Source organism: Epinephelus fuscoguttatus, linkage group LG15, assembly GCF_011397635.1.
Source record: "Epinephelus fuscoguttatus linkage group LG15, E.fuscoguttatus.final_Chr_v1".
Classification (NCBI taxonomy): domain Eukaryota; kingdom Metazoa; phylum Chordata; class Actinopteri; order Perciformes; family Serranidae; genus Epinephelus; species Epinephelus fuscoguttatus.
In genome coordinates, this window is record NC_064766.1 from 16257681 (window position 1) to 16284331 (window position 26651).

Here is a 26651-nt window from a genome sequence, read left to right on the forward strand (position 1 = left end):
GAAGTAAGGCACTTAACAACGCGTGTTGCAGGTGGATTACTCAGCGGCTCACAGTCAAGGGGTTCAGTTCGCTGTATTAAAGGAAGGCATTGTGTGACGAACACCTCCCACTGTGGAAATGAAACATACTGTAAATGTTAAGGACCAAACTAAGGGACCGATAAACCCAGCGAACCCATATTTTTATATGTAATATATTTCTGTATCTGTACTGGCTTACCGATAAGTAGCAAGAAATGTCAGTACAAAATGCCAAAGATTATCTATTATGTTGTTTAGAAACAGAGTTACCATATAAATTGTCATCACAGAGCACTGGCAATTTTTTTTTGGTCAAATCTTTTTATGGATATTTAAAGACATATAAAATGCAATAACTCACAAATACAGTTGGATATACACAATATATCCTCCTCTTCCCTTTTCCTGTTGGACAGTTAATTTATCAAACAGAATTGATTTAATAAATAATGGTATGTGCATATAAGACAAAAAATAAAGATAAATTAAACTAAAAAGTACTGTGAACAATAAAAAAATCAAAAAATAATTTGAAACCAAATAATATTAATAATAATAAATGAGTAGTAAAAAAAATGCAAAAAATAAAACTAAATTAAAAAGTTGAAATTAAATAAGTTAGCCATATATAAGGTGAAGTCAGTAGTAATAATAATGCAGTGTCAGTGGCATCCATTTTTTCTGTGTACAAAAATGGTTGCCACACATTTCTGAGCACACCCTCTTGTAGAATTGTGAATTTTCTCCTGTTACAAACCCAGCTCGTTACGGGAAAAGGGAAGTAACACACACACAATCCGGTGGAAGGATTGCAAATTAAAGTGTATTTATTTATAAAGACAAATGGGAATTAATAATGAAGTCAACAGAAAAGGGCCGACAGGTGCTGTCAAATCAACAAATAAATATAACCAAAAGAGGACTCCTTAAAATAAAATGGAGCTATCTGTCTAATGTTTAACATAAATCGGAAATAACAACAAATCAGGCAATCTTAAAACAAAACCTAACTAACTGCTCTAGTGAAATGGTGAAAACAAAAATACAAATGACCAGCACCCCTAAACCTAGTGAGACTAAACAATGTGACAAAAACCTAACCGTGAGTGCAGGTGATCGAAATCAGTGGTGAACTTACCCCTGGCCCAAATCTGGGTAATACACAAATCAAGAGCTAACACTCACTCTATACAGAAAACTGAACCACACAAATAGAGCTTCTAAGGTGTCTGCCAGCGGCTGCAGGGCACACCAGCCTTTTATATCCTTTCCCCGTGCTGTCGCCCTCTGATTGGCGGAGCCCCGCACCAACCCGCCGCACCAATCAGTCGCCGGGGAATCCATCTAGGTGCTGGTAGGACACGCCCGCTGGAGACACTCTGCTGCAACACAGCGGGACAGAACACACACCAGAGTGGAGAAACAATGCCCACGGCTCAAGGCCGTAACACCCCCCCACTTAAAATGCAGGCTACTGCATATCAAAATACAAGTTCAAATTCACAAACATCAACAATAAACACCAGAGTGGAGAAACAATGCCCACGGCTCAAGGCCGTAACATCTCCAATGAAAAATGATGTCAGAAGTCTTTGAACCTTAACCTAAATGTTAGAGGGATTTTTTCCTTCCATTTAAGCAATATATGTAGTTTAGCTAAAAGAGATGCAAAAGCTTTCATATTTTTTGCTGGCACTAAAGATGTTTATCCTGTTGAGCTACTCCAAATAAGCCTGATAAGACCATCCTGATGACGTGAGCTCAACACGCTCTTTCACCACCTGTAGAGTAAACACAGCAATAAGTGAAGTTATTGCGGACATTGAGTCATTAACAACAATTAAACAGGAACAAAAGTATGAACTCCCAGAGTTTCTCGGAGGTAAATTTGGCAAAAGTTGGATTTATCAACTGGCTCCACTGGTGATGAGGATATACCTTGGTGTGTTGTTACGCTGATTGGCTGAAGGAATTTGTCTGTCAAGGTGAGGACCTCCGCCCACTGACAGTGTTTGGGGCAACACCGAGTCCATTGATACAGAGTTGAACTCACATCATCAGTATGGTCGTTCCAGGCTAACTCCAAATATTGCAGTAGTAGCATGGATGGCACTGACAACTTTAAGGGATCCTTATCAAAATGTTTGTTTAGGTCATGTGTTTATTAAAACAAAAAGTTTTGGCTGAATACTATTTTTATAATATTGGCTGAAAAGTTTTGATACAAATTTTTATGCCTCCAAGACGGTGATAGCTTTGACCAGAGGCATTATGTTTTTAGGTTGTCCATCCATCTGTCCATCCATCCCATTCATGTGAATGCAATATCTCGAGAACACCTTTAGGGAATCATAGGTCGAAGGTCAAAGTCAACCAGGTCCAAAGTTCCGGTTCCGGAACCGGTTCCATCACATTTGACGTAACGGTTCCTGCAAACAGTTCCTAGATTGTAAAAAAAAACAAAACGTCACATGCATTTCCATTAGAGTGCGGCACGGGCCGCATATTTCTGTCCGGACCCGACCGAGCCCGACATTATCTAATCACTAAAGCACTGAGTTTGTGTCACACAGTTGTCATGGTTACAGGCTATTTAACAGGCCGGGCGTGCGCCGTGGGTGCTCAGCGGAGAGGGAGACCTCCGTGTTTGAGACGGGAGCAGGCGGGGGGAGGTCCAAGGTTTCCAGCGAGGGTAGAGGGAGAAATATAACAAAATAAGATAAAATAGGAGAAACTTGTCTCCCTCTTTTATTTTATTTTCAGCGTTTAATCAAGGCGGAGGCGGGTGGCAGGAGGTCCGCTTCCAGCGAGGGGAGCGGTAGAAACAAACAGCCAATGTGTGTGTGTGTTCTGTTAAGGTGTTGTCACGTAAATAACAGTGCCCAAGCATGAATGCATATAAGCATTTTTTATTACATTGCTGTGGTTAATTTGAGGTAATAGTGTTACTGTAGAAATCAGAGAATCACTTCTTGTTGTTTTATATATTCTCAGGGAGATGATACAAGCTCTGAAATACACACCACACACAAATGTGTATTTTCATCTAATTGTACTGTGCAACAGTTAGAATAAAGTTTTTGTATTTGTATGATTGCATTTGTGTTTATTATATACTTGTTTAAGCATAGCAAGTATAATGAATATAATGTAGGAATCAGTAAGAGGAATCGGTAAAGAATCGGACCGTTAAGAAGGAATCGGTAAGGAATCGGAATCGTTAAAATCCTAATGGGTCCCATCCCTAATTCTGACTGATATCAGGCAATTAACAAAAACAAAACTTTTTTAGATTTCTTGACATCTTCATGTGTAAACAATTTGCAATACTATAGTTTGTTTAAAAACAAATTAAAATGTCAAATAAATTCTGTGACTAATCCCCTCGTATCTATCTTATGTCATTCTTGGTGCAGATGCAGAGAGAGCTGAACAGCCGGCGAGGCGAGGGCACAGACATCAAAGATGCCGGCTCAGACCACAGAGGCGTGTTCTCTCCTCAGGACAGCCCCTGTAGCGCCCCTCGTTCGCCACGCTCCCCACGCTCCCCACGCTCCCCCTGTACGTCCACCCCCATCCCTCCCCCTCCCACTCGCTCCCACTCAGACTCCGAGGCCATGCTGGAGGAGCAGGGGGCTGCGATGAGGCTGAAAGGCCCAACGGAGAACCTGTTCCTGGACGCTCTGTCTCTGGACCCCCTCAGCGGCCTGGAGGTGCCTCCACCCTCCAGATTGGAGAGTGAGAAGAGGTTCCCCTGCATGAAGGAGGTAACACACACACATCAGTCGAGACTAGTCATCTTTATTAACATAGTGCTTTGAACAGCAGCATAAAAATTTGGGTGTGAGAGAAATGAGAGCGTGGGTCAAATTAAAGCAATTTGAATACATCACTTTGAGCTCTGGGAAGTTATATATTGCTCTTAAGCCATTACGTAATTTACATAATGGAAATTTTTCACCATTCCTTGGCATTTTATAGACAAAATGATTAATGAAGCGGTCCAGAACAGTCGAGACAATTTCATTAGTTGCAGCCTGAGTTCAAACGAGTTAGTCAAATGATAATGGAGCTTAAAGTGGTGTCAAAACACCACAGTGATTTGTTTTCATTTGTTTTATTCATTGTTATTCTAATAGAAGGTATCCCTGTTTACAAATGACAGATATTCACTCATTTAAAAACAAATTACAGAATTTTTCCTGATGTTGCTGCCTATAAATTGAAGCTTTTCGACATAATTTAACTATATGTATCTGTTGTGTTTTAGGCCCTGAATGAGATTTCAGAAAGAGAAGGTGACGCTGCAAACCCAGAGGACGAGATGGGCGGTGGGAGTCTGCTCAGGTAACCTCATGACAAAAGCTTCAAGTCAAACGGAGTTCAAAGAGTGTTTTAATGAGTAAACTGTTCTGTCATAGTCTCGCCACCAGACAATCAGAGATCTCCGCCTTCTGATAGTTTGGGGACACTCCTTTCTAAAGTGTGTTTAACACACCGGCGAAAACGGCCGGCAACAAAGCAACGCCTCTTGCATTTTTGAAAAGGACACGCCTTCTCGGAAACGTGCGCTCCCCCTTTTCTCGTCCGCAAGGAAACAAACACACAGAGAGCTTGAAAATGGATGCTGAGAGATTTAACTCCGTTTTATCAAACATGTGTTCATCCATGAAGAAAATATTTTTTCCAGCGGATGTCTTAGTTACAACATGATTGAGCTAACTGGAGTAGTTTCATGTCGTATCCGACAATGGGAGGATTTTAACAGATGACGTCCTGATGTTAGCTTTGCTACTAGTGTTAGCTGTCCCTGTCAGCTGCAGCCACTGATGCTTTCTAGACATTGTGATTTCCCAAAACTGAATAAATACCACACGTAGCAACACAAAACTGCTTTGCTAGCTCAATCATGTTGTAACTAAGATATCCGCTGGAAAAGATATTTTTTTCACAGACCGTTTAATGAGTTATTACCTATTACCTATGTTTCTAGACTTTACAAACAAGCTCTGCTGGTTTTCTAACCGGACTATAGAGGCAATCGCCTTGTTGTTTACAAGGCAATTGCCTCTATAGTCCAGCCAGGCGGATGAGTCATGGCCTTGTAAAAGATTATATTTGTTTCTTTCAGTTGGTGAGAATGTGTCGCTGCAAACGTGACAAACATCCACTAACTTTGACGCCGTTTTCTGAGAGCGTGGCTGAGCCATTTTGAACCACTACACGTGTTTCTAGTGGGACTATGTTTACGAGCACAAGAGTTCAGCGAGCCACTGAAGGACCGCCCTGCAGATTTACTATTGGTTCTGCAACATAGGGATTTTTTTTAAACTCTGAAATTGTATCCGCCCATCTAAACACAAAATCAGGGAGAAAGACATCAGTCTTTAGTTAAGCAAAGTGTCTAAAGACTGACTTGTGAGTCTAAGTCTGTTATTGCTGCTGCATTTTAATAAATGTCAACAGTAAATACATGAACTGGTTTGACTGGCTTCAGATTATTCAGCCTCCTGCAGCATTTCTGTTGCTCATACATACACATCGCTCCCCTGAGAGACCGGCTGTTGATTCTATTAACTGTTACTTGAAGTGACAGCGAGTTTCCCCCTGGTGATTTTTCTGTGAAAGTTTCTGTTATGGTGAGGAAGTTATCCGGCTCACTGTGCTGTTAAATAATTCAAACTGTTTTTAAACATTGAAAAGCATTAAGTTGCTTTTCAAAAAACATAAATGCATATTTATGTTTTTTTTTTTCTGCAGCGAGAGTATAAAGGAGATCATGATTGGGCTGGGATGTTTGGATTCAGTTGAAATTGGTGTTGATAAACTGTGTGTGTGTGTGTGTGTTTGTGTGTGTGTCCTGTCCAGAGCAAAGTCGGTGTGCTCCATGAGCGACTTCCAGCGGTTAATGGACAGCTCGCCGTTCCTCCCCGACAAGACTCGTCATGGCGATTTGGGCCAAGATGACGTCACCCCGCCTCTGTCCCCGGACGACCTCAAGTACATTGAGGAGTTCAACAATAAGGGCTGGGACTTCCCATCAGCCGCGTCTGGCCCGGGTCCTGCCCGGGAAGTGTGGACAGACAAACCCCCCGAGGCCCGGGGAGGGGAGCTCGTTCTTGAACCATTCCAGCCAGCCTCCTGGTTCCTCACCACCAGCGCCACCCTGACCACCAGCACCCTGAGCAGCCCCGAGCACTGCCACAAGTCCCCGCTGAGGGGCAATGGAGCAGGGGCGGCAGGGGTGGGAGTGGAGCACTATGGGGTTCACCTGCTCCACAGCCCCACCAGACCTGGGGCAGCTGAGCGCCCTACTGCCCAAGACCCGGACTTCCTGTATTCCAAAGGGACCAAAGCCAGGGGCGGAGGAGAGGCCGGGGTTGGAGCCAGCGGGCCAGATGAGGTGTTCAGCAGTGGGAGGTGGGCATGTGGGCTCCTGGAGGGTGGAGGGTTGAGGACTTCTCCGAACCAGTCGGCCATCTGCCCCACTGTGGGCTACACCTCCTCTCTGGAGCTTCAGCTCTCCAGAAACATGAGCGACGACATGAAGGAGGTGGCCATCTCTGTGAGGAACGCCATCCGTTCACCGCCAGGGCCTGTCGTCCGGGACACCGCCTGCCAGACCAATGGATTCACCACGCGAGGCACTCAGACCACCCAGACCATCAGTGTGGGTCTACAAACAGACCTGCTGAGGAACCTGACCAGCAGCCCCCACCGCTGCCTCACCCCGAAAGGTGGAGGCACACCTATCTCATCCCCGTCACGCAGCATGAGGAAGGTTCAGTACTCTCCTGTCGTCCAGAGTAAGTTTGAGCGACCCTGCTGCTCACCAAAGTACGGCTCACCTAAGCTTCAACGCAAACTGTCCACATCCAACAAGGCTGAGCTACCCAACACTAGCCGCGCCCCCACCCCCACCACACCGCAGAAGGGCAACAACGAGTCAGCGTGGGCCCGCTCCACCACCACTCGTGACAGCCCCGTCCATACCACCATCAACGACGGCCTCTCCAGCCTCTTCAACATCATCGACCACACCCCTGTGGCCTATGAGTCCATGCAGAAGTTCAACAAGTCCCCCAGTCGCTCTCGCCCCACCCCACCCTCCACCACTGAGCCCAGCCCTGGTCACGGGGCCCTCGCCACAGACCCCCGGAACGAATGCTTACGGATTGTTCGTGGACGCTCGCCCAGCCCGGTGCAGCTGATAGTGGAGACGCAGGGGGACAAAAACCCAGAGGTGGTGAGCATACGGCAGGACCTGTCGGCCCCGCCGGGCTACACGCTGGCTGAAAACGCAGCCCGCATCCTTAATAAGAAGCTGCAGGAGCAGAGCTTTAGGGAGGAGAGGAGGCTGCAGGCTGGAGGACAGAGCAGCCACAGCAGAGACAGCAGCAGGCAGGCCGACTCAGACAGAGGACAGTCTGGATGTATGGAGGTAAATATACAGCCGCACTGGATTCATCGCTTCATCATTCATTTGATCTGGGGTCCATGTTTTATGACGCAAAAATATGTATGACTTTGCCTTGGATTTTCCTTGTAATGCTTGAAGACAAACTTTAAGGCATCTGTTAATCAGATCGACTACGTTATAATATCACTAAAATGTTGCTTTTTTCTCAGATCGAAAGCACTGACTGATGCAATGGTAATGTCAAAATATTTGACCCTCTTCAAACATACTGAACTTTTCTTCATGGCTGTATGTAGACACTCTTTAAGGTTTCTTCCTCTGCTGTACTTTCTTCTTCACTGTAGTGACTTTCTTGTAGTTTGGACTTTTATTTCTGTGCTTTAACTTTGACCGAGGCCCGACCGAAACCTGTTTGTTGTGTCTGATAACCGGAGAAGTGGCATTATTGATCTCACATTAATGGGCTGGGTGAGATCATAGTTACAAAGTTACGTGATTAATCAATTGATTCCAGTTTTTGAAGTGATCTGATTTCCCCTCGACCAAAATAAACCAAGAAAAGCGCTAATTTACACAATGAAATCAGCGCTCTGTCACGTCGGTCGGGCCCTTTTCACCACCCATTCAGCTGACCTGTGGGAAAAAATAAACAACACACAGAAAACCATCGTTCTGGTCATGTTTAAATGATGCAACAGAAAGTAAAGTGCATTCAGTTTACTGTATGTACTGGGGCGCCTCTATAGACGATAGATTAAAACTACAGAAAAGCAAATCAAAGACCTACTGTAAATCTGAAACCATAACATGAACAGCGAGCAACATAATCCCACATATGCTGATTGATATGTCCACTTACATCAAGGATTCACCAGCTGCTGTTCACTGATCTGCAGAACAGACAGAAAGATTAGAGTCTGATAAGTGATTTTATGGATGGTAGCAGAGTGTGTGTTTTCCTGCAGTCATTCACTAAGTGATGCCCTCTGTGGATGACGGTCACAGCTTTAACAGAGCAGAATAATGGATTGCAATGGTACTTAGGCACGCAATATGTTAATATTGTAATATAGAGCTGGATATGGATCGTATATTGCTGTTTTTGTGTGTGCTTCAAATGATTGAATGAATGTACACACGGAACAGTGAGAAGAAAGGACAATATCTTCATCAAAGATCCCTGTTCAAACCATTTAAAATCCCAACAGTAACCCGAATTCAATGTTACGATAGCTATAAGTGTCATGAAACAATGAACGTACTGGAAAAGTAAGTTTACAGTCTTCTTTTAAACTTTTTTCCAGTAAATGAATACAGCAAGAAATGATTCTTTTCAGTTGATTGTTAAACAGTGTAGTCCGTAAAATGTCAGAAAATCGTGGAAAATGCACAATCACAATCTTGTAAAGCTCAGCAGTGTCTTCAAACTGCTTATTTTGTCTGATCAGACAAACATTCAAAAACTAAAAGATAGTGATATAAAAGATGCAAATTCTTACATTTAAGATGTGTAATCAGCAGTTATTTTATTCATTGATTTACTTGAACAATTGACCAGTTATCAGAATTATTATCTACCAGTTTTCTGTCAGTCAACTAATCAAAGGTCACATATCACACCATTTCAAATTTATATCGGATGTGTTTTGTGAGCAAAAAAAAAGCAAATTTTCTAGAAATTCAGTAAAGAAACCATCACTGGATTTAATTTTTGCTTTTAGTTAACCCAGTGAATTACAGCAATTATTTTATTTCATTCAAGTGGTGCACCCAATTCAAATGTTATCATTTGAATAAATGGCCGGTAGTAGTGGTTATCAGCGTCATAGATAAGGGTTAGAAGGCTCCCGCTGCATCAACTAGCCTGTTCAGAATGCCGTTGTCACCCATTTAATGCCCAGTTTCGTAAGGTTTCACTTTCACTTTCCCACAGACTAGGTGGTTAGGTTTAGAAAAACTTTATGGTCTTTGTCACCTGCCATATATAAAGTACCTAAAATAGCTCACAATTGACCTTCAGTTTCACACAGGACACAAACCCCAGTCTCCTGGGTCAAAGTCCTGTGTTATTTCCGTCCAAACTCCAACTTACCTCCTGAGACAGACAGCTGATTTCCTCCCTCACTGCAAAACAATAACATGCCCTTCTAATGTGCTGATTAACGACATTCTGAACATAGTAGTTGTTCTTGCCCAGGAGTGTCCAAACTCTTTTTGAATGAGGGCCTGATTAGATAATGTAAAACTACCAGGGGGTCAGCTGCTTCTCACATCATATGGGTTATTAAAAAAAAATCACTTGCAAATGACAGAAAAACAATTGTTTAATCTTTAAGTGAGAAAGCATTCAACTTTCCATCGTTCCTGACAGCAGCATCCCTCGCTCTTGACTTTATGCGTCTTTGTTGTGGCCATGTCTGCTGCCTTTCAGGAAATATCTGGCCTTAGGCAGCCTAACTGTTTGTTCACTTGTTTACTGTTTATCTATGAAAACACATCAGTTACTCCTGCGTAGTTTTGGTGCACATCTACAAACTGTATGATAGTCATCAACGTGATGATAACCCAATATTGTGTTTATCATATAGTATTGAAAGTCAAGACGAGGGCTGTTTAAAATAGGTCTGCAGGCCACTATTTGCCCCCGAACGGACTTTGGACATGACTGCTCTAGCAGGATCCTACTAATCCATCTCTATGACAGTGATAACCACTAATAACGCCCATGTAATGGAGTGATAACATCCAAACTGGGTGATTAATCATCAAAAAACAGTGAAAGTAGCCCATCAAAATGTTCCGCAGACATCACACTATTTGATATAAAATGAAAATGGTCACATTTGGGAATCTAAAATCAGCAAATATTTGGCAAGTTTTCTTTAATATATGAGAAATACATTATTGTCGATTTGCTTTCTGTTGATCAACATTTCAGCAATACAGTGAAGGAAATATCTGTCAAATCAAGATACTTCATGGAATTGAAGAAAAAATAAATTAAATCTAATGATGCCTTAAAACAGTCCTGCAGTGGTCTAATATAGCAGAATTACTATTACGTCAGTAGAAATAGTGTCGGAAAACCTCTGCCAGTAGTAACTTTATTACTTTTTGTATATTGATAGATAAACTGAGGTCAGTGTCCCAGTAGTGTTTTTTCCAGGTCTAACATGAATGGGTGTGTGTTTACTTTCTTTTCGGTATGGTCTGCAAACTGAAATCGGCCACCTTATTTCTTCTGGTAAACCTCTCTGCCTGTAATATGCCAGATTTTTCAGACTTCCTCTTTGCCCGATTTGACCAATTAACATTTCCCGCTCTATCTTCCCTCCTCCTCCTCCCCTCCTCTCTCCTCCCTTCTGGGCTCTATCTCTCCCTCCTCCTCCCTGTCCGCTGTGCTCTGATCCAGAACCACACTGTCATACTAACAACTCCTTGGGGACTCTAACTCTGCTTGTCTCCGTGATGTAAGTTCCTCTTCCTCCTCCTCTTCCTCTACGAACCTTTTGGCGGTGGGTTCACCAGCCACACGGACCTCTCACCTCACGCCCTGCAGACCTCCCCCCCTCTCCTCCTCCTCACCCTCTTCATTAATGCATGCTTCACAGGACGGCAGAGTGACAGTGTGTGAAGCCATCGGAGTGGTGTCAAAAGTTGTGCGACGGCCATGCATCTGTTTCTTCGTGTTAATGCACGCATGCTCAGTTTCTTTGTTAGAGATCATCTGTTTTTTTAAAGGACCATAATGGTGTTTTTGCATGTTTTAGTCCATTAACCACATAAATCACACCTACTGTTTATCATACCATACATTTTTAGAATATTAGACTTAAATAAAATCTTCCACCAATACAGTATGAACATCAACTTTAGGAGACTAGCATGAGATAGGTAATCAGGTACAGCGAACATTCATCAAGCTGGATTTGTTTTGGTGAGGTCAGTCACAGCTGAGAGCAGCAACTTATTTGATCTTCTTGTTGCTGGAAGTACAGCGTCATATACTATTTGGACAGATAGTTAACACCTCTTTGCCACTTATGTATGTTTGTGTAGACGAGACAACTGTAAGAGCATTCTTTCCTATGCGAAACTCCTCCTCTCTGTAATATTTTGGTCCGGAATTTGCCTCAAGAACATTAAAAAAACTGAACTTTAGCAATGGATTTCGGAGAGACCGTAGCTTAGCTAACAGGCTGCTAAGTGGCTAACTGGCTATTTTCCTCAATTCAGTTGCCTGTGTTGATGTCAAGTGAATCTGTACAATTGAAAATAACTAGTTTATCTAGTTTTAACACATTGTGAATCTGAGTAATGTTATTCTGCTAAATATGGCTATACAATATATAAATTCACATTGTCATTATGACTCGTTCAGCCGTTCATACGTCTTTTTAATTAAATATTTCACAAAACATACCACGTACCTGGCAGGCCAACGCATTCATTTATGTGTTGCCATGCGTTATTGGTCCTGTTTTTGTCCCGGTAATGTTCCAGGCAAATATTCCAAACTACTGGATGGCGAAAGACGGACAATATTAGCCTCCCCTAGTTGCTATCAAGTTTCTATCCATCCGTGAAGAAATGTACTTCCTTGTGTTGGACACTAGGGGCATCATCTGTATTTTTACAGATCTACAGACACCAGTCATATACATAAGTGGATACGAGGTGTATATCAGCTGTCTTAAATCATTAACTCCTTCACTTTTCACTGCTCTTCATACACTAAATTCTAGCATTAAAAAACCTAACAGGCAAAATACATTGGGCGTCACGTCAGGGCGGCAGAGCTTGGTTTCTTCAGCCTCAGCTTCACTGTATATTGCGTTTTACCAGGGGATAATGCAGTTGGTTATGCAGGGTTTGGAAGTGCAGAATAAATAAACTGGTACTGAATTAATTAATTGGATGTTTTAACTACAGGATGCACTGATTTAATTTATGTATTTTAATGTGACATATAAAAAGACACACAAGGTTGCTCTGCTGCGTCACATAGCCTCTGGTACAAACAGACTGTAGGCGTAATTGTTTTGTTTTTTTTGTTTGTTTTGTTTTTACCTGTTGGAGTGCCACATTAATCTGAAGCCATTTTCCAAAATTTTGCCAGTTGATTGTCATACCACACAGAGAAGAAATAAAACTAATACTGGCAGTAATGTAAAATATATATGATTTGACATTAATAAGATGCAAAACCACTGGTATGGTCCTTTAAAGCAAACTCAGTCCATGTGGCTCAAAGAGTCTTCAGATTGTGTCTTGACTACTGATCACGTGTGAACCAGTAAACATGACACAAAAAAGACAACTCTTTTGGAAGTTTCACACATTCCTCAGTGCAGGTTGTTTTGGAGGGCCCTGTGCGGACCCCATAGTGTAATATCTGGATTATTCTAACACTGTGTTTCCACCAGGTCCTCCTGTTTTTGTCACCATATGTGCGACTGGATGGACTGTGATGTTTTCTTGTGATGTTTTACTTTCTTCACTCTTTTTTTCCATACAGTGTTTTCTTTCCTCTTCCCTCTTACAGATGTCCCCCCTAGCTATTTCCTCTCACACTAACAAGCCCTCCAAAGATTAACTGAAGAAGACCGCTGCTAACACTCATCACTTTCTATACTCTATCACCTGTGGGGGGTTATGTTTGATGCCTGGTGGATATTAACTGCTTACTCTGGTTCATTTTGCATGCTTAAAGGGAAAATCCACCGTCAGATACTCTGACAATGTTATACAATATCATGCTGCCAGCCTGTCAGTGCATTTTTATGATGAGTGCTGAAGTTCCCTCGCCTACTCCTAATTCAGTTTCCTACATTATGTAAAATACCTTTGAAAAACAAAATATGCAGAAAAACTGCAACTTTCAGATTTAGTGGTAGGTGGCTGAAGCAGAGAGTTTTTTTGCACAGTAAGAAAAAACATGACTGACAATCTGCTCTGTTTTGATAACTCTTCTTGACGAATTCAAGGGCTCGCAAAAAGCTTTGAGATTCGAGAGTCTGCTGCTAAAACCATAGATGTATAAAGAGAACTGGATACAGAGTTGGAGGCGGCAACCCGTTTATTCTTACGCATTGGTGGCATATGCAGTTAAAAATGTTTGACTGCGGTGTATAACAGTGCCCAGATGATCAGCACCACTTTTGCATCTTTAAGCTCCATGGAGCAAGAGCTCCAGAGACTCACGGTTTAGTGCTATGCTAACTTAAATGGGGACTAAATGATTTAATTTTGTAGCTCTTGAAGACTTTCCAAATAGTATCGCACTGAATGGTTCAAATTGTGATAGTAAAACAGGTCCAAAAAATGTATCCATTGATTAACCGACATTTCTTTCACAATGCCAGTCTTTTTGGGCCCAGTGGCAACATGTGATGGACCCAGAAGTTGTAATTGCACTGTTTGTCAAATATGAAAATTGGCTCGAAGCCTGGGGCACTTAATTCATTAAAGCTGTCAGGAAGTCAGATTTTATAAAACAATATCAAAATATTAACATTGTGACAAGGATAATGTGAATTGGGTCATTTTTTGTGTTTAAAGTGCTGCAGACAAAAAAGCAGCTTAAGCCCTGTTTCCACCAAACACTTCAGGTATGGTACCTTTGGAACCACAAGTAACCCTTCAGACATGGTACCTAGACCCTTGGTCCATTTAGCAATACCACCTCAAACAGTACTCTCTCATGTGGGCGGGGTTGTTGTCACTCACTGCTTCGTCCACCACTCACTGTATTTCTTCATTACCGGTGACACAGATGGAAGTCTGCACCTCGTTTATCAGCCACAGAACGAGGTTGCACGCCAACATTTTCAGAACAAAATAGAACAGGCTGCAGTGAGAGTCTCTCTGCAGGCTACAGTGAGAGTCTCTCCATGGGATATTTAAAAATAGCAAGTTTATGCATTTGGTCCTTCTAAGGCAAGCTCAGGGGTTTAGGGTTGCCATAGCCCATAGGAATGATGCTCCACGATGCTTTTTTTTCTCCAAGTGAGGATTAGGATATATGCCGTTCACGTAATCCTGTCAATCCCGTTAATATATTTTCAAACGCAAACGCTTGAAGATCCACTCATTACTAAAAGTGTATGTCATCCAAGAGAGACAATAAAAACTAAAGTAATGGTCAAAGTTGTCACATTGAAGGTGTGCTGATGGATTCACATCGTGAGCTCATACATTAACATTCCACCTTAAAAAGTTGCTGGCAGTCGGCCAAGTGGATTCAATTATTTTTTTCTCTGCTACAGCTGCTGCAAGAGGCAACAAAACATCCTTTCATTTTATAGTTAGAGTTTATTTATATGTATAAAACTCTCCACGGTATGAACAGTGGTTACATGAGCCTCAAAACCAGTCACAGCTCAGCCCTGAGCAGAGTGGTCGTCCCCTATTGACCAATCAACAGACTGCAGTGTTCACAGCTCCACTTTTTAGTACCAGATCTGTGTGCTAGGTACCTCAACAGAGGGGTGACCAAAAATTTGTACCATCCACAACTTTTCACAGTGGAAACGGAAAAAATGCGTACCAAACTGAACTGTACCGTACCGTACTGCTCGGTGGAAACAGGACTTTAAGCCTTGTGGTGTACTTACAGTCCGTACACTCGATGCAGGCACCACTGTTCACACACTTACCTGTGTAATTTGTTTGTACTTGGAGAGTAAAAAAGTTTAACCATTAGCCTGCAAATAATCCCTCGTTAACATAAGAGAATGGAACATATTCTTTGAGAACTTTAAATTCTCTGGAGCATCTTAAGTCCCAAAGGTAAATATTTTTTATGCACACAAGATAATAGGCGAACTTGTTCACAGAAGATAATCAACTTGTGGGCACAAGATAAAAAAAATATCGCCTTACAGGATATTAGGAGCTCTTAAAAATTCTGTACTATCTAAAAATAACATGGAGACATTAAATATGTCGAGTTTATTGTAATTTTAATGGGATCACAGCAGAAAGGCCACAGAAGTATTAGTTTCTCTGTAAAACTTTCTGTTAGTGTTTCAAGTGATATACGGCCTATACTACCATTATTCTCATGCTGCTTTTTAATAAAAACCTGACATTTAATAGGGGTTAATTTATTTTATTTTGTTATATTTGTTTTATTCAGGGACAATGCTCCTTGACTAACAAGAAAAAAGCTGTAACTTTCCATCTGTTGTCGGAGCGTAACATCCGATGTTGAAAGATAGACTATTTTAGCTGTAGTCTACATTTGGCTAAGTTTCCATGGTGACAAAAAACAAAACATGCCCACAGATGCAGTCACATTATCTGTTTCGACAGTGTCAAAGTGTTTTACGGTGGATTTCTCCTTTAAAGTTGAAGCATCGACTGAGAAGTCGGAGTTGATGTTAAGCTGTTCACGTTGCTGTCTCCAGCAGCCACTCCTGTGCACTGACTTCCTGTTCACATTACTGGTGCATGATCTGTGACGTCGTGTGATCTGATGTATCCGCATCACGTAGAAAACTTTGTATTAACCCACAAGTCGCCCATTAAACAACAAGTTGTCTGTATTTCCGGTGTGTGTACACAGTCTTAATTAATTATTGATGGAGACGCCACCCGTCCGTCTCTGTGACTTGTTTTCCCGCCAGTTCATCAGGACTGCAGTTTGTGCAGCTCCTCACTCACTGTTGGGACAATCTTTTCATTCATCTGACTTATTTTTTTCTTCAGTTCATCCTCTCACACCAACGCAGCCTCACTGCTATGTATTTTTAGCAGAACTAGATTGTTGCTTTGCGGACTCGATGTCCCCCATCCTTCAGCCGAAATCTAACGCCTGGAGATGAGCTATTTATAAATCAGGCCAGTGGTGTGATGTCCCGGTGTGATCATTCACCCAATCACACTCTGACATCAGTCTGACAGGGGAAAGAAAACTCACCCACAGCCACTTCTCTCTCTTATCGCCCTCTTTTCCTTTTTCATTCAGGGGGCAGATGCATAAAATTTATTTCACCACCATTAATCTGTGTGTTTACCACAGCAGGAATATGCACACACAGTCTGGGACCATGTTTATATACCCATGTGTTTGCATTATTCTGTGTCATGTATCTCAGTCATGGTAACATATATGGATGTGAACACACTGCATCCATGTTTGAAAATAAACCAGGACAGTTTGTCCTTCATCTGACTCCAGCAGTGTCTTTTAACAGCACTAAAGTGTCTTGTGTGTCGTTACACCACTTGTATGACAGAAAAGTGTTGATTCATTTGTATGGTCATTTTTGAGGCTGTGGTTTGTGGTGTCGTTTCGTATTCGACTGGATTCTGTTGTAAAAAGGCTGCTTCAACTCAAGATGGTTGCAGTCTGTGGGGATTTAAAAAACACTGCATAGACAATATGACGTTACGTATATCCCTTAAAATTTGGGTTCAATTACTTTGAACGAGGGACTTTGTCTTGAGCAAGGGACGAGGGACTTGAGCTATTCATGTTTATGTTTTTTCTGCATTATTAAAGAAACAGTTTTTGCCAGAATCAAAAAGACATATTTTCCTCTTACCCATAGTGCTGTTTATTGATCTAGATTGTTTTGGTGAGTTGCTGAGTGTTGGAAATATTAACCGTAGAGATGTCTGCCTTCTCATGAATGTAATGGAAATAGATGGCACTTGGCGTGTGGTGCTCGAATCGCCAAAAAAAACGACTTTTGAAAAACTCAATAAGAATGTCTCTTTCCAGAAATCATGACCTGATTCCTCAACATAATCCACATACCTTGTTGTGAGCGGTTACAAGAAAAAAATATTTTTTATTTTTTTTTACCAAACTACACCCAGCAACCATATCACCATGTCGAAGGAAATGTGCATCTACTCATGGACAAGAGGCTTGTACTCGTGCAGGCTGTTCTCACAAACTGTATGTTTTTCCACAAAAAGTAATGCACCCAAATTCATATGTATCTCACATATTTTGTAAGGCTGCATCCACGTAACCAATGCGTTTAGTGAACAAGGAAACAGTCCTGATCAGTCTTGTGAGGAGGAATGTTGGGGGAGTGGATGGGTCACACTTTAGGAGATATCGATAGTAGAGATGTCTGCCTTCTCTCTAAAAAACTCAACAGCAATGTCTTTTCTAGAAACTATGACCCGGATACTAAAGATAATCCACAGACCTTGTTGTGAGCAGTTTCATGTAGGAACTATTTCTGTCTACTAAACTAAACCCACCAAACGTATCATTGCACAGAAGGAAGTGTGCATCTCCTGCTAACCCACCTAGCACCACTGAGTTGGCTAATGTTCCAGCTCTGCTGCGGAGGACGCCGTTAATGTTTACATCTCACGCTGTCATGAGCCATTGTATTCTTATAGAACAGTTTGTATGATATCCTATAAATTAGCACCCCACGAATGATGTTACGTCCATATCGTACAGTTATGTTACGTAAAGTTACGGAGTTTAGGTTTAGGTAAGCAAAGCTGCTGTGGTTAGGTTTAGGAAAAGAAACATGATGAAAACATACCTTAAAATGACTCAAAGTTCACTCAAAAGTCACACAGTTCCGAACGCGCAACTTCAGGGCAAAGTCCGTTTTTTGTGACCCATCCACCTATCCAACCTGCATCCTTAAAAGACCAGTTAGGACTGTTACTTTGTTTACTCCCATCAGCGCATTGGTCACGTGATCGCACCCTTTCAAAATACATGGGATACGTAAGAATTTGGGTGAATTACTTTTTGAGGGAAAACATACAAACAGTTTGTGAGATCACCCTGCACGAGTATAAGCCTCTAGTCCATGAGTAGATGCACACCTCCTTCTTCACGGTGATAGGGTTGGCGGTTGTATTACAGTAAAAAAAAAAAAAAAAGTTCCTATATGAAATTGCTCACAACAAGGTCTGTAGATTGTCTTGGGTAATTGGGTCATGATTTCTGGAAAGAGACATTGCTGTTGAGTTTTTCAAATATATTGTTTTGGCACTTTGAGCACCACAAGCTGAGTGCCATCTAGTTCCATTATATTAGAGAGAAGGCAGACATCTCTACGGCCGATATTGCAAACACTCAGCAACTCACACCAAAATAATCTAGACTGATACGAACACTATGGGAAAGAGAAAAATAATGTATTTGTGAATATGGCGTGAACTGTCCCTTTAAGTGCCAATTAATCTACGCTTTTTGAAGTTTTCCATTCAAACTGTAATAAAGACTTTTAAAAAAGTGAAATAAACTGTATGAAATAAATGTGACATGAGCCTTGTTCCTCACCACTATCAGGGTTTACCCTTTTATTAACTGAGTATCTTGCTAGTTATTCAGTTAATTTTTCAGTCAAGTAACACAGACTTGTTTAAGTTGTGTAATTTTTATTTGTTTTAAATGGGTCTTACTTCTTAAAGTGATGTGGGATTTTTTATTTTTTTTAATTATTTTAATGTTGTGCTGTTGCAGAGATTATCTCAATCAGTGATAGTGAAAACAGGTGTGCATCATTAGGTCCTCTAATCAGTGAGTGATTGAGCCAGTGTGCTGGTGTGGAGGGAAGGGAAGTAATTGTCTGTGTCAGCAGTAACCAGGCATCCCTATTTGGATATTACACATCACGCCTGCACCTGTTTAGCTGACTCCATGCTTACCTGAGCAGATGGTGAGTTCCAGTTAGGTGAGAAGTTAAAACGCTGTTCACGTGAGGCTGTGGATTCCATTGATTCATTTTCCTTCAGCTTTAAGTTGGTTTGGTTGAATTTCTTTAGGGTTGTTTGTGTTTCTTCATATTCACTAACATAAACACCTCTTCATTTCTGTATCAGCTCTACATCTATTTAAAGCTGTCTCTAATATTTTGTCCCTCATTTACGTACATGGGAGGAACAGGACATTAGAAATACAACTACACCACCACCTGCAGCCTCAGAAATTACCAATACATATTGATTAGGTCATTAAAGTGACAATAAGTGACAGGTTTTTAGTTGTTGAGGTTCCATATTGAATTTTTCTCTGTGTGGCATGTTCTAAACACGTGTTAGTATTTAGTTCATAAAATTCTGTCATAATATTAGTTGTATTTGTAACCTAGATGTCTACAAACCTTTAACTTGTCTCGTGTTATCTCGTCTAGATGATCCTAAACTTGGAAAGCAATTGACAAAACACTCAACTTAGGCCAGCCTTACACCAAACAAGTTTTCAAGCAATTTCACTGTCACAGACAAATTTCCAGTATCTGAATAAAATCATGAGATATTTATCTCAATTAACTTCAATCCTTTGGGGTAAGGAGGTCATAAAACTCAGTCTTTTAGTCTTTTCATGCAAAAAGCGAGGTTCAATGACATGAAAGTTGTCAACGCTGCTTCTTGTTAGGACCAAACAGGAAGCAGTAAACCAGATAGACGGTAAACATTGAGGGGAATCCTGAGAGGCACAAGAATGTGAACTAGTCTCGGTTTTCTTGTACTGTGGAAAAGGAGGAGAAACTGTTTGAGTTGTGAAGTGAGCAAGAGTCGATGTTTAAATTCGATGTGCATCTGATCCATCAGGCAGCATTTATTTTGGTGAGAAATCTTAATTTATGAAACGGTTCACGTCTCATTCCCACAGTCTCCTCCCACTAAAGTTGCACAGCGAACCGAGAAAGGCTGGTAACGAGTTAAGATGGCAAAATCCAAATTGTAAAGTTTTTAAGTTTTTTCTTTTTGATACCCAATAAGACAAGAATTCTGTCAACATGACGGCCTTTATCAAATTTTTAGTTACGTGTGACACATGACGAATTGATAATATGTCGTGTTTTTTAATGGGAGGTTGGCATAACGTTTCCTGCCAGGAGCACGATGGGAAATAATCTCAAAAGGAGTCTAGTTGTAGTCTTGAAAATAGTGACCCTGTACGATCCCCAGTCTTTACAAAATCTTATAGTGTGTGACTAAAAAAGTTGTTTTTTTTTTAAGTCTTCTAGTATATGGTAGGCTTTACTCGTTTGTTATGGAGCCTCATTAGGATCTACTGCATTTTAAACTGGTGAACCTAATTAACTCCACCAATTTAAAATGATGCTTGTAGAAAGAATGATAACACACAAACAATAGAATTGTTATAAGAAGTCTATGATAACCTGAGAAAATTAAAGTTCCTAATAAAATGACATTACCTCTTTTTGGTTAAAGTGGAAAATTAATCGTTTTAGTTTTCTGTAAACATATTTTATCCATCTGCCCCCGCTCATTCACTTTCGTTTATTTCCGTTTCTCAGTTGAAATCTGTTCACTTCCTGATTCTTTCACCTCGTTGCTCCGCCCCCTCTCACTGACAGCTCCTTGTCATTGGCAGGATCTGCCTCGCTCTCCAGTGGCTCCACCCCTGGACTCCTGCTTCTTGAGGCCGGCCCGCCCGGCCAACCGCCGACCCCCGTCGCGCTGGGCCGCCCGCTCCCCCTCCTCCTCCCCCAAGTGGAGCGAGGGCACGAAGAGGAGGTTCACCTTCCCACCACCGGGACACCGGAAGACCATCCTGGAGGGCGAGGAGCCAGCATGAGGCCATCCTCTACCTCCTCTCACCCTCCTCCACCTCAGCCTAAAAGACCCAGTACCTCAGAAACACCACCCACCCCCCAAATCTAGAGACTCCTGAGAGGCGGAGCCTGAAGGGGGGGTTGGGATCCACCCAGTAGCACCAGCTGACCATCGAGGAACCAGAAGTTCTCGTTAGAGGAACCTGGAATGTACTGTAATATCATCAAAGAAAAAAGATTTAGAAATACATTTCCATAAGAGGTGCCTGCACACTTGAGTTACTCATCACCCCACATGTGGATATATATGTATTTAATACATATATATATATATTTTAGTCTCAATCTGAACCTTTGTCCAGGTGAAACTTTAGGTCAGCTGCTGCATTTGTATGAAGTTTACGCCATTTTTTCTTATCTGTTTACACTTTTTTTTTACGTTGTCCTTCATCAATTCATGTTTAAGCTATTATTTTTTAATAAGAGCATACCTTCTGTTTTTTGTTGCCAGCCTTTTAAGCTTGACTTTTCTGTTTATTTTAAGGAGAGGAAAGACAACACAAGCAAACAAACAAACAAACAAAAACAACTTCTGCTTCATCGGGTCTGAAGCAGAGACACATGATGTCATTTACTGATGCTAATGTATTTATTTTTAGGTGGGTGATGAATGTTTGGCTCTGTAAACATGTAGACAATGGGTGACAACAAACTGAATAACCTTATGCATATTTGGAAGGCAGTTGTACAAATATCAGTCCAATATTTGCATGCCTTTTGAACACTAGCACTTTAGTGCATGTACATACGAGCTCTAGTCATTTGTGATCACTCGGCTCCGCTGTGGGGGAAAAGAAAAACTTGTCGTGATGGGAACTCTTGAGCTGTCGTTTTTGTTGTCACATGATTTGCATTGACTAAAATGAGGACAATTTTTAAGTGAATTATTGTACCTACTGGGCTGTCTTTGTACAGTTGTTACTATTGGATATGAATTACTTTTTCTTTTGACAAGAAAAGGGGATTGTGGGGGGACAAAATATGAATGTTTTAAATGAGAAGTCTATGTCAAAAAAGTCTAATGATCTATAGTCTTATGTAAATATTAAATGGTAATAAACATGAATGTGTATTTACAAGACCTCCTCCTCTGTGTGTGTGTTTGTATCTGTTGTCATGTTTTATATTTATCTCCCCGTGATGAAGGTTAGATACAGCTCATGATAGATTATACGCTCTTTCATTAGACCTGAGTTTGTGTTCTTGGCAGAGACTGATCCTGGATCGTGTGTGTGTGTGTGTCTGTGTGTCTGTGTGTGTCTGTGTGTGTGTGGATTACAGTGTAGACCACAGGATTACAGTGGGTCAGGGGGGACAGACACACACACAGTGAATGTGAATAAGAAGATTGCGTCCTCCCAGAAGTCAAATCCTGTTGCATCATGGTCATACATGTGCCACCTCACTCATGTTACTCAGCTTGTCACGCAAGATACAGACCCGTAATATAAACCCAGACTAGTTTATTTAAACATGCCCTTAGTCATTTATATACATAAAGCAGAGGAGATACCTGCACACCACTGCAACTGGGCACAAAAAATGTCAATTTATTTAGAACATTCGTGCAAAGCAAGACGGGTGCTCATTCATTCATTCATTCATCTTCTAACCGCTTCATCCTCTTGAGGGTCGCCTATCCCAGCTACATCGGGCGAGAGGCAGGGTACACCCTGGACAGGTCGCCAGACTATCGCAGGGCTGACACATAGAGACAAACAACCATTCACGCTCACATTCACACCTACGGACAATTTAGAGTCACCAATTAATCCCCAATCTGCATGTCTTTGGACTGTGGGAGGAAGCCGGAGTGCCCGGAGAGAACCCACGCTGACACGGGGAGAACATGCAAACTCCACACAGAAGGGCTCCCACGCCCGGGATCGAACCAGCAACCCTCTTGCTGTGAGGCGAGAGTGCTAACCACCACACCACTGTGCCGCCCAAGACGGGTGCTCAAAGTGCAAAAAATAAAAAGTGAAAAAAAGGGACTCAAATGTTTGCTGCTGTTTTTATTCACTTTTTATCATTTTTTGCACATTGAGCACCATCCTTTTTGTGCACAGATGTCGTTAATAAATTGACTTTTTTGCATTGATCTCAGCTCATGGAGCTCTTTGTGGCTGTCCAGTTGCATTGGTGTGCAGGTATCTCCTCTGCCTACCTTTCTTGGTTGTCCATTGTGCCGACGCACCCAAGATAAACTTTTTTGTCGCAGTTTCCCAGCAGCTCTAAGACTTTGCATATCTGCATATAAAACTTCTGCCAGTAGATCTTTTTCACTGCAGACAAAAATAACATTGACAATAACTCTGTTCAGTTGTTCAAGTGTCTCTGTAAACCATGACAGTGTGACAGCGAACCAGCACGCGCAGTACCAGGACCGTGAGACTGAAGCAGCTAGATGAGATTCAGGCGTCATTCTTTTTATTCCTACTATGACATATCAATAGTCTGCTGAGAAAAGCCTTTACAAATAAAGCTAAATACAGTTCTGTTTGTGCTCAAGTATTTAAAAATGTCTCCAAAATGTCTAATTGGCTTCCCAGACTTACCCATATGATTAACAAAAATGACTCAGAGGAGCTACAGTATATATGTGATGTAGTGTCATAAATAGTCCCAGTGGGACGGGATTGCCTGCACACTCTGGTGCTACAAGCAAACATGGAGGTGGCTGAGCCAAAATGGCTGAGGCTAGCAGTGAGAGTGGGCTTTACGCTTCCATGATGATCAGCAGGAAAAAACGTTGGCATTGTACGTTTCTGAAAACCATGGATATGTTACATTTGCACATTTTTACGTACAGTAGCACATATGCTGTGACTAATGGTAGTTCGGTTTAGACACAAAAACCACTTCCTTATGGTCAGGTAGAGCATGACATGATTTGGCTTAAAATACCCAACACTGGGGGCACAATCCCGACAGGACTGCAGCAAAAAACACAATTTCGTGGCACTATAATAAAAGACAGGTTGCTACAAAACACCTACATTTGTAGCCTTAAAAGCTTCTAGAAACATATTGACAGGTTGCTACAAAACACAACAAAACAGTGGTCTGCAGTTTGGAAAGCATCTAATCCATCGTCCCATCAACCTCCCAGTGACAGTCATCCCAGTGCCACTTTACAAACGTAAATTGTAAGATGAGATTTGTTTTCCAGTAGATTTTCTTGTTTTTCTCCGTTCATTATTTTGCATCACATAATGTAATGTTAACTACATTTATTTATTATTGACATATTTTATTTTGCTCTTTATGTTGAATTTGGACAATTTAATACCAAGCACCTAAGGTGCTGGTAATAGGGGTTATGATTAAGTTTGGCAGAGTGGAATGTGTAAGATGTGAGATGCCACAATTGTTGTCGATGTTCAATTGTCCTACCTTTCTTTTTAGGGCATTTAAGTGGATCAAGTTACACAGAGAAGCTGTCCCCATGCTCTCACTTCACCCACAGCCCTTTGAGAGTTGAGTCAGTAACGAGTAGGTTTACATGTAAGACATGAGAGAGAAACCTGCCTTACAGTTTGTACAGTCAAGAATCCAGACCATATTTTTAATTTGAATCCATTTGTAAGAGGGGACAAAAATAGGGTCCAGGAAAAAAAATTTTCAGTGTAATTCAGACTAAAAAAAAATGTCCAAAAGACACATATCTCAATACCTGGAAAAATAAAATCCCAAACTATCTACATGGCTATATCACTAGAGATTAATTAAGATTATTTAGGTGAACTACCCTTTAATAAAAAGATGAAGTCTAAAACAAATTTACGGTAAAGGTGCAGCAGCCTCTGGAGTGTGATGCTGCTGCCAGCTTATAGAGACAAATATCACCATCCTGCTTCGTTCTGCTCATTTTCAGCTCTTCACATCCGAGCAGGAAATATGGCACGAGAATTAAATCTGTAAATTTTAAACGGATGGCTTTTACCGGAGAACTCAAAGGTTTTATTGGCTCTGAGGGAGAGAGAGCTGATTGTAGGAGAGGGGAGGGGAGAGGGAGCGATAAAGAGGCAGAGAGCTGAAGGCCTCCGTATACCTTTCACAGAGTTATAAGGATGAATAATTAATGCGGCCCAGCTGCACTCTGGGAGCTGCTGATGGCACTGAGCAGGTCAGCGGAGGGAAGAAGAAGAAGATGCTCTGCTTTTACTGCCATTCGCCCTGAGAGAAACCCACCACTGCTGAATAATTTAGCCCTGAAGTCCCTCCACACACACATACGTACAACACACTGCTACTCTGCTTTCATGTTTGACGCCGACTGCAGCAGGGAGGGTGTGACCTCTGTGAAACAGAAGTCACGTTCAAATACAGTAGATGTCCTGGAGCCAAGATGGAGAAGGACAAGTCTGCTTTGAATTAAGTGTGTGACATTTTCAGAAAGTAAAGTGTGAGTTTCTGTAGGTGGCACTAAAACCTCTGCTGCTGTTTAGCAAGTAAAACATTATAGGATGCAGCTTTCAGGTGCCGAAACAGCCTGCTTGAGGATGGGAGGGGACCTAAGACAGTTTGAAATTATACTCTTATTTTTGTCTTTTGGCGAATTTATTTAGTTTAAAAAATAAGGCTGTCCTTGTTTGACATTAGTGTCAACAAATCCCATGGAAGGACTAAAACCAGCAATGAACAGTCCATTCACTCCAACTGAAGGCATGGCTCTTTAAAAACAGGTCACAGATACATTTTTCAGTCCTCAGCATGTTCCCTCCCATTCCTCATCACCAGCTCCAAACCCACCGTCACACCTGTTCCCAATCCCTTCATCAGCTCCTCAGTATATATACCTCCTCTTCAGCCATAGTACTCTCTCTCTGCCACCCTGTCTAATGTGACATCCCAGCTGTTTGTGCCTCCTGTCTAGTTGTTTGTACCTCTGTTTGCCTGGTTGTGCTCCTTTGACCTTGGTTGCTTGATTATACATTCATGTAGCATAGAGGGAGAAGATTCACCAGACACCTTGTGTTTGAATCCACAAATGTGAAACACACAGTGGCCCAAGAAAGCTCAAAGCACTGCAAGCACAATAAAATACATGTTCATCAGTTTTTTTTAGTGTCCCCTGGAAAGTTTCAGCAACTCAGCCTTTGCTTGTGCTTTCTCACGGAAGCTTGAAATTATTTTTTAATGCCTGTTTATAAAGATGGCATGTTAATCATGTTTTCTTGGGATCATGTGTTAATTCATGTTTATTCTCGAGAAAACAAAAGGCCAATTTCTTCAGATAATGAGATCATTTGTCACGAGAAAACCACTGTTTCCTTGAGAAAACGAAATAATTATGGGTTCTGTATGCAACATTTAGAGCATTAATATAGCAGCAAACTACTTTTTGCTATGTAAAGATTTATTGCAGGGGTGTCAAACTAATTTTAGTTCATAGGTCACATACAGCCCAATTTGATCTCAAGTGGGCCAGAATAGTGAAACCATTGCAAAATAACCTATAAATAACAACCCCGTTTTTAGAGTAAAGAAGTTCATTCTGAAAATGTTCATCCATTTACAAAACAAATTATGAAAAGCCTGCAATATATTTAAAATAAATATGCGCAAAGTCAACAGTATGTCTCAGTTTTTCCACATTCAGTCAGTCTGCTACTCACTGTCATTACATG

At 41.4% G+C, this 26651-nt stretch overlaps 1 protein-coding gene across 7 annotated transcripts in view; it reads left to right on the forward strand.

Moving 5' to 3' along the window:
- LOC125902330 (microtubule cross-linking factor 1) overlaps positions 1-22018 on the forward strand; it is a 98416-nt gene extending 76398 nt beyond the window's left edge. For 4 of the 7 annotated variants that reach the window (XM_049598578.1, XM_049598579.1, XM_049598580.1 and 1 more), the window contains 4 exons: positions 3438-3788; positions 4292-4368; positions 5890-7462; positions 20778-22018. In XM_049598578.1, coding sequence (XP_049454535.1) covers positions 3438-3788; positions 4292-4368; positions 5890-7462; positions 20778-20981 — 2205 coding nt within the window. In that variant the 3' untranslated portion in view covers positions 20982-22018. Of the gene's footprint in view, positions 1-3437; positions 3789-4291; positions 4369-5889; positions 7463-7650; positions 7676-10853; positions 10912-20777 lie in introns of those variants that run through there. The other 3 variants (XM_049598585.1, XM_049598583.1, XM_049598584.1) reach the window with 3 other exon arrangements.
- Positions 22019-26651: the final 4633 nt, after the last annotated feature.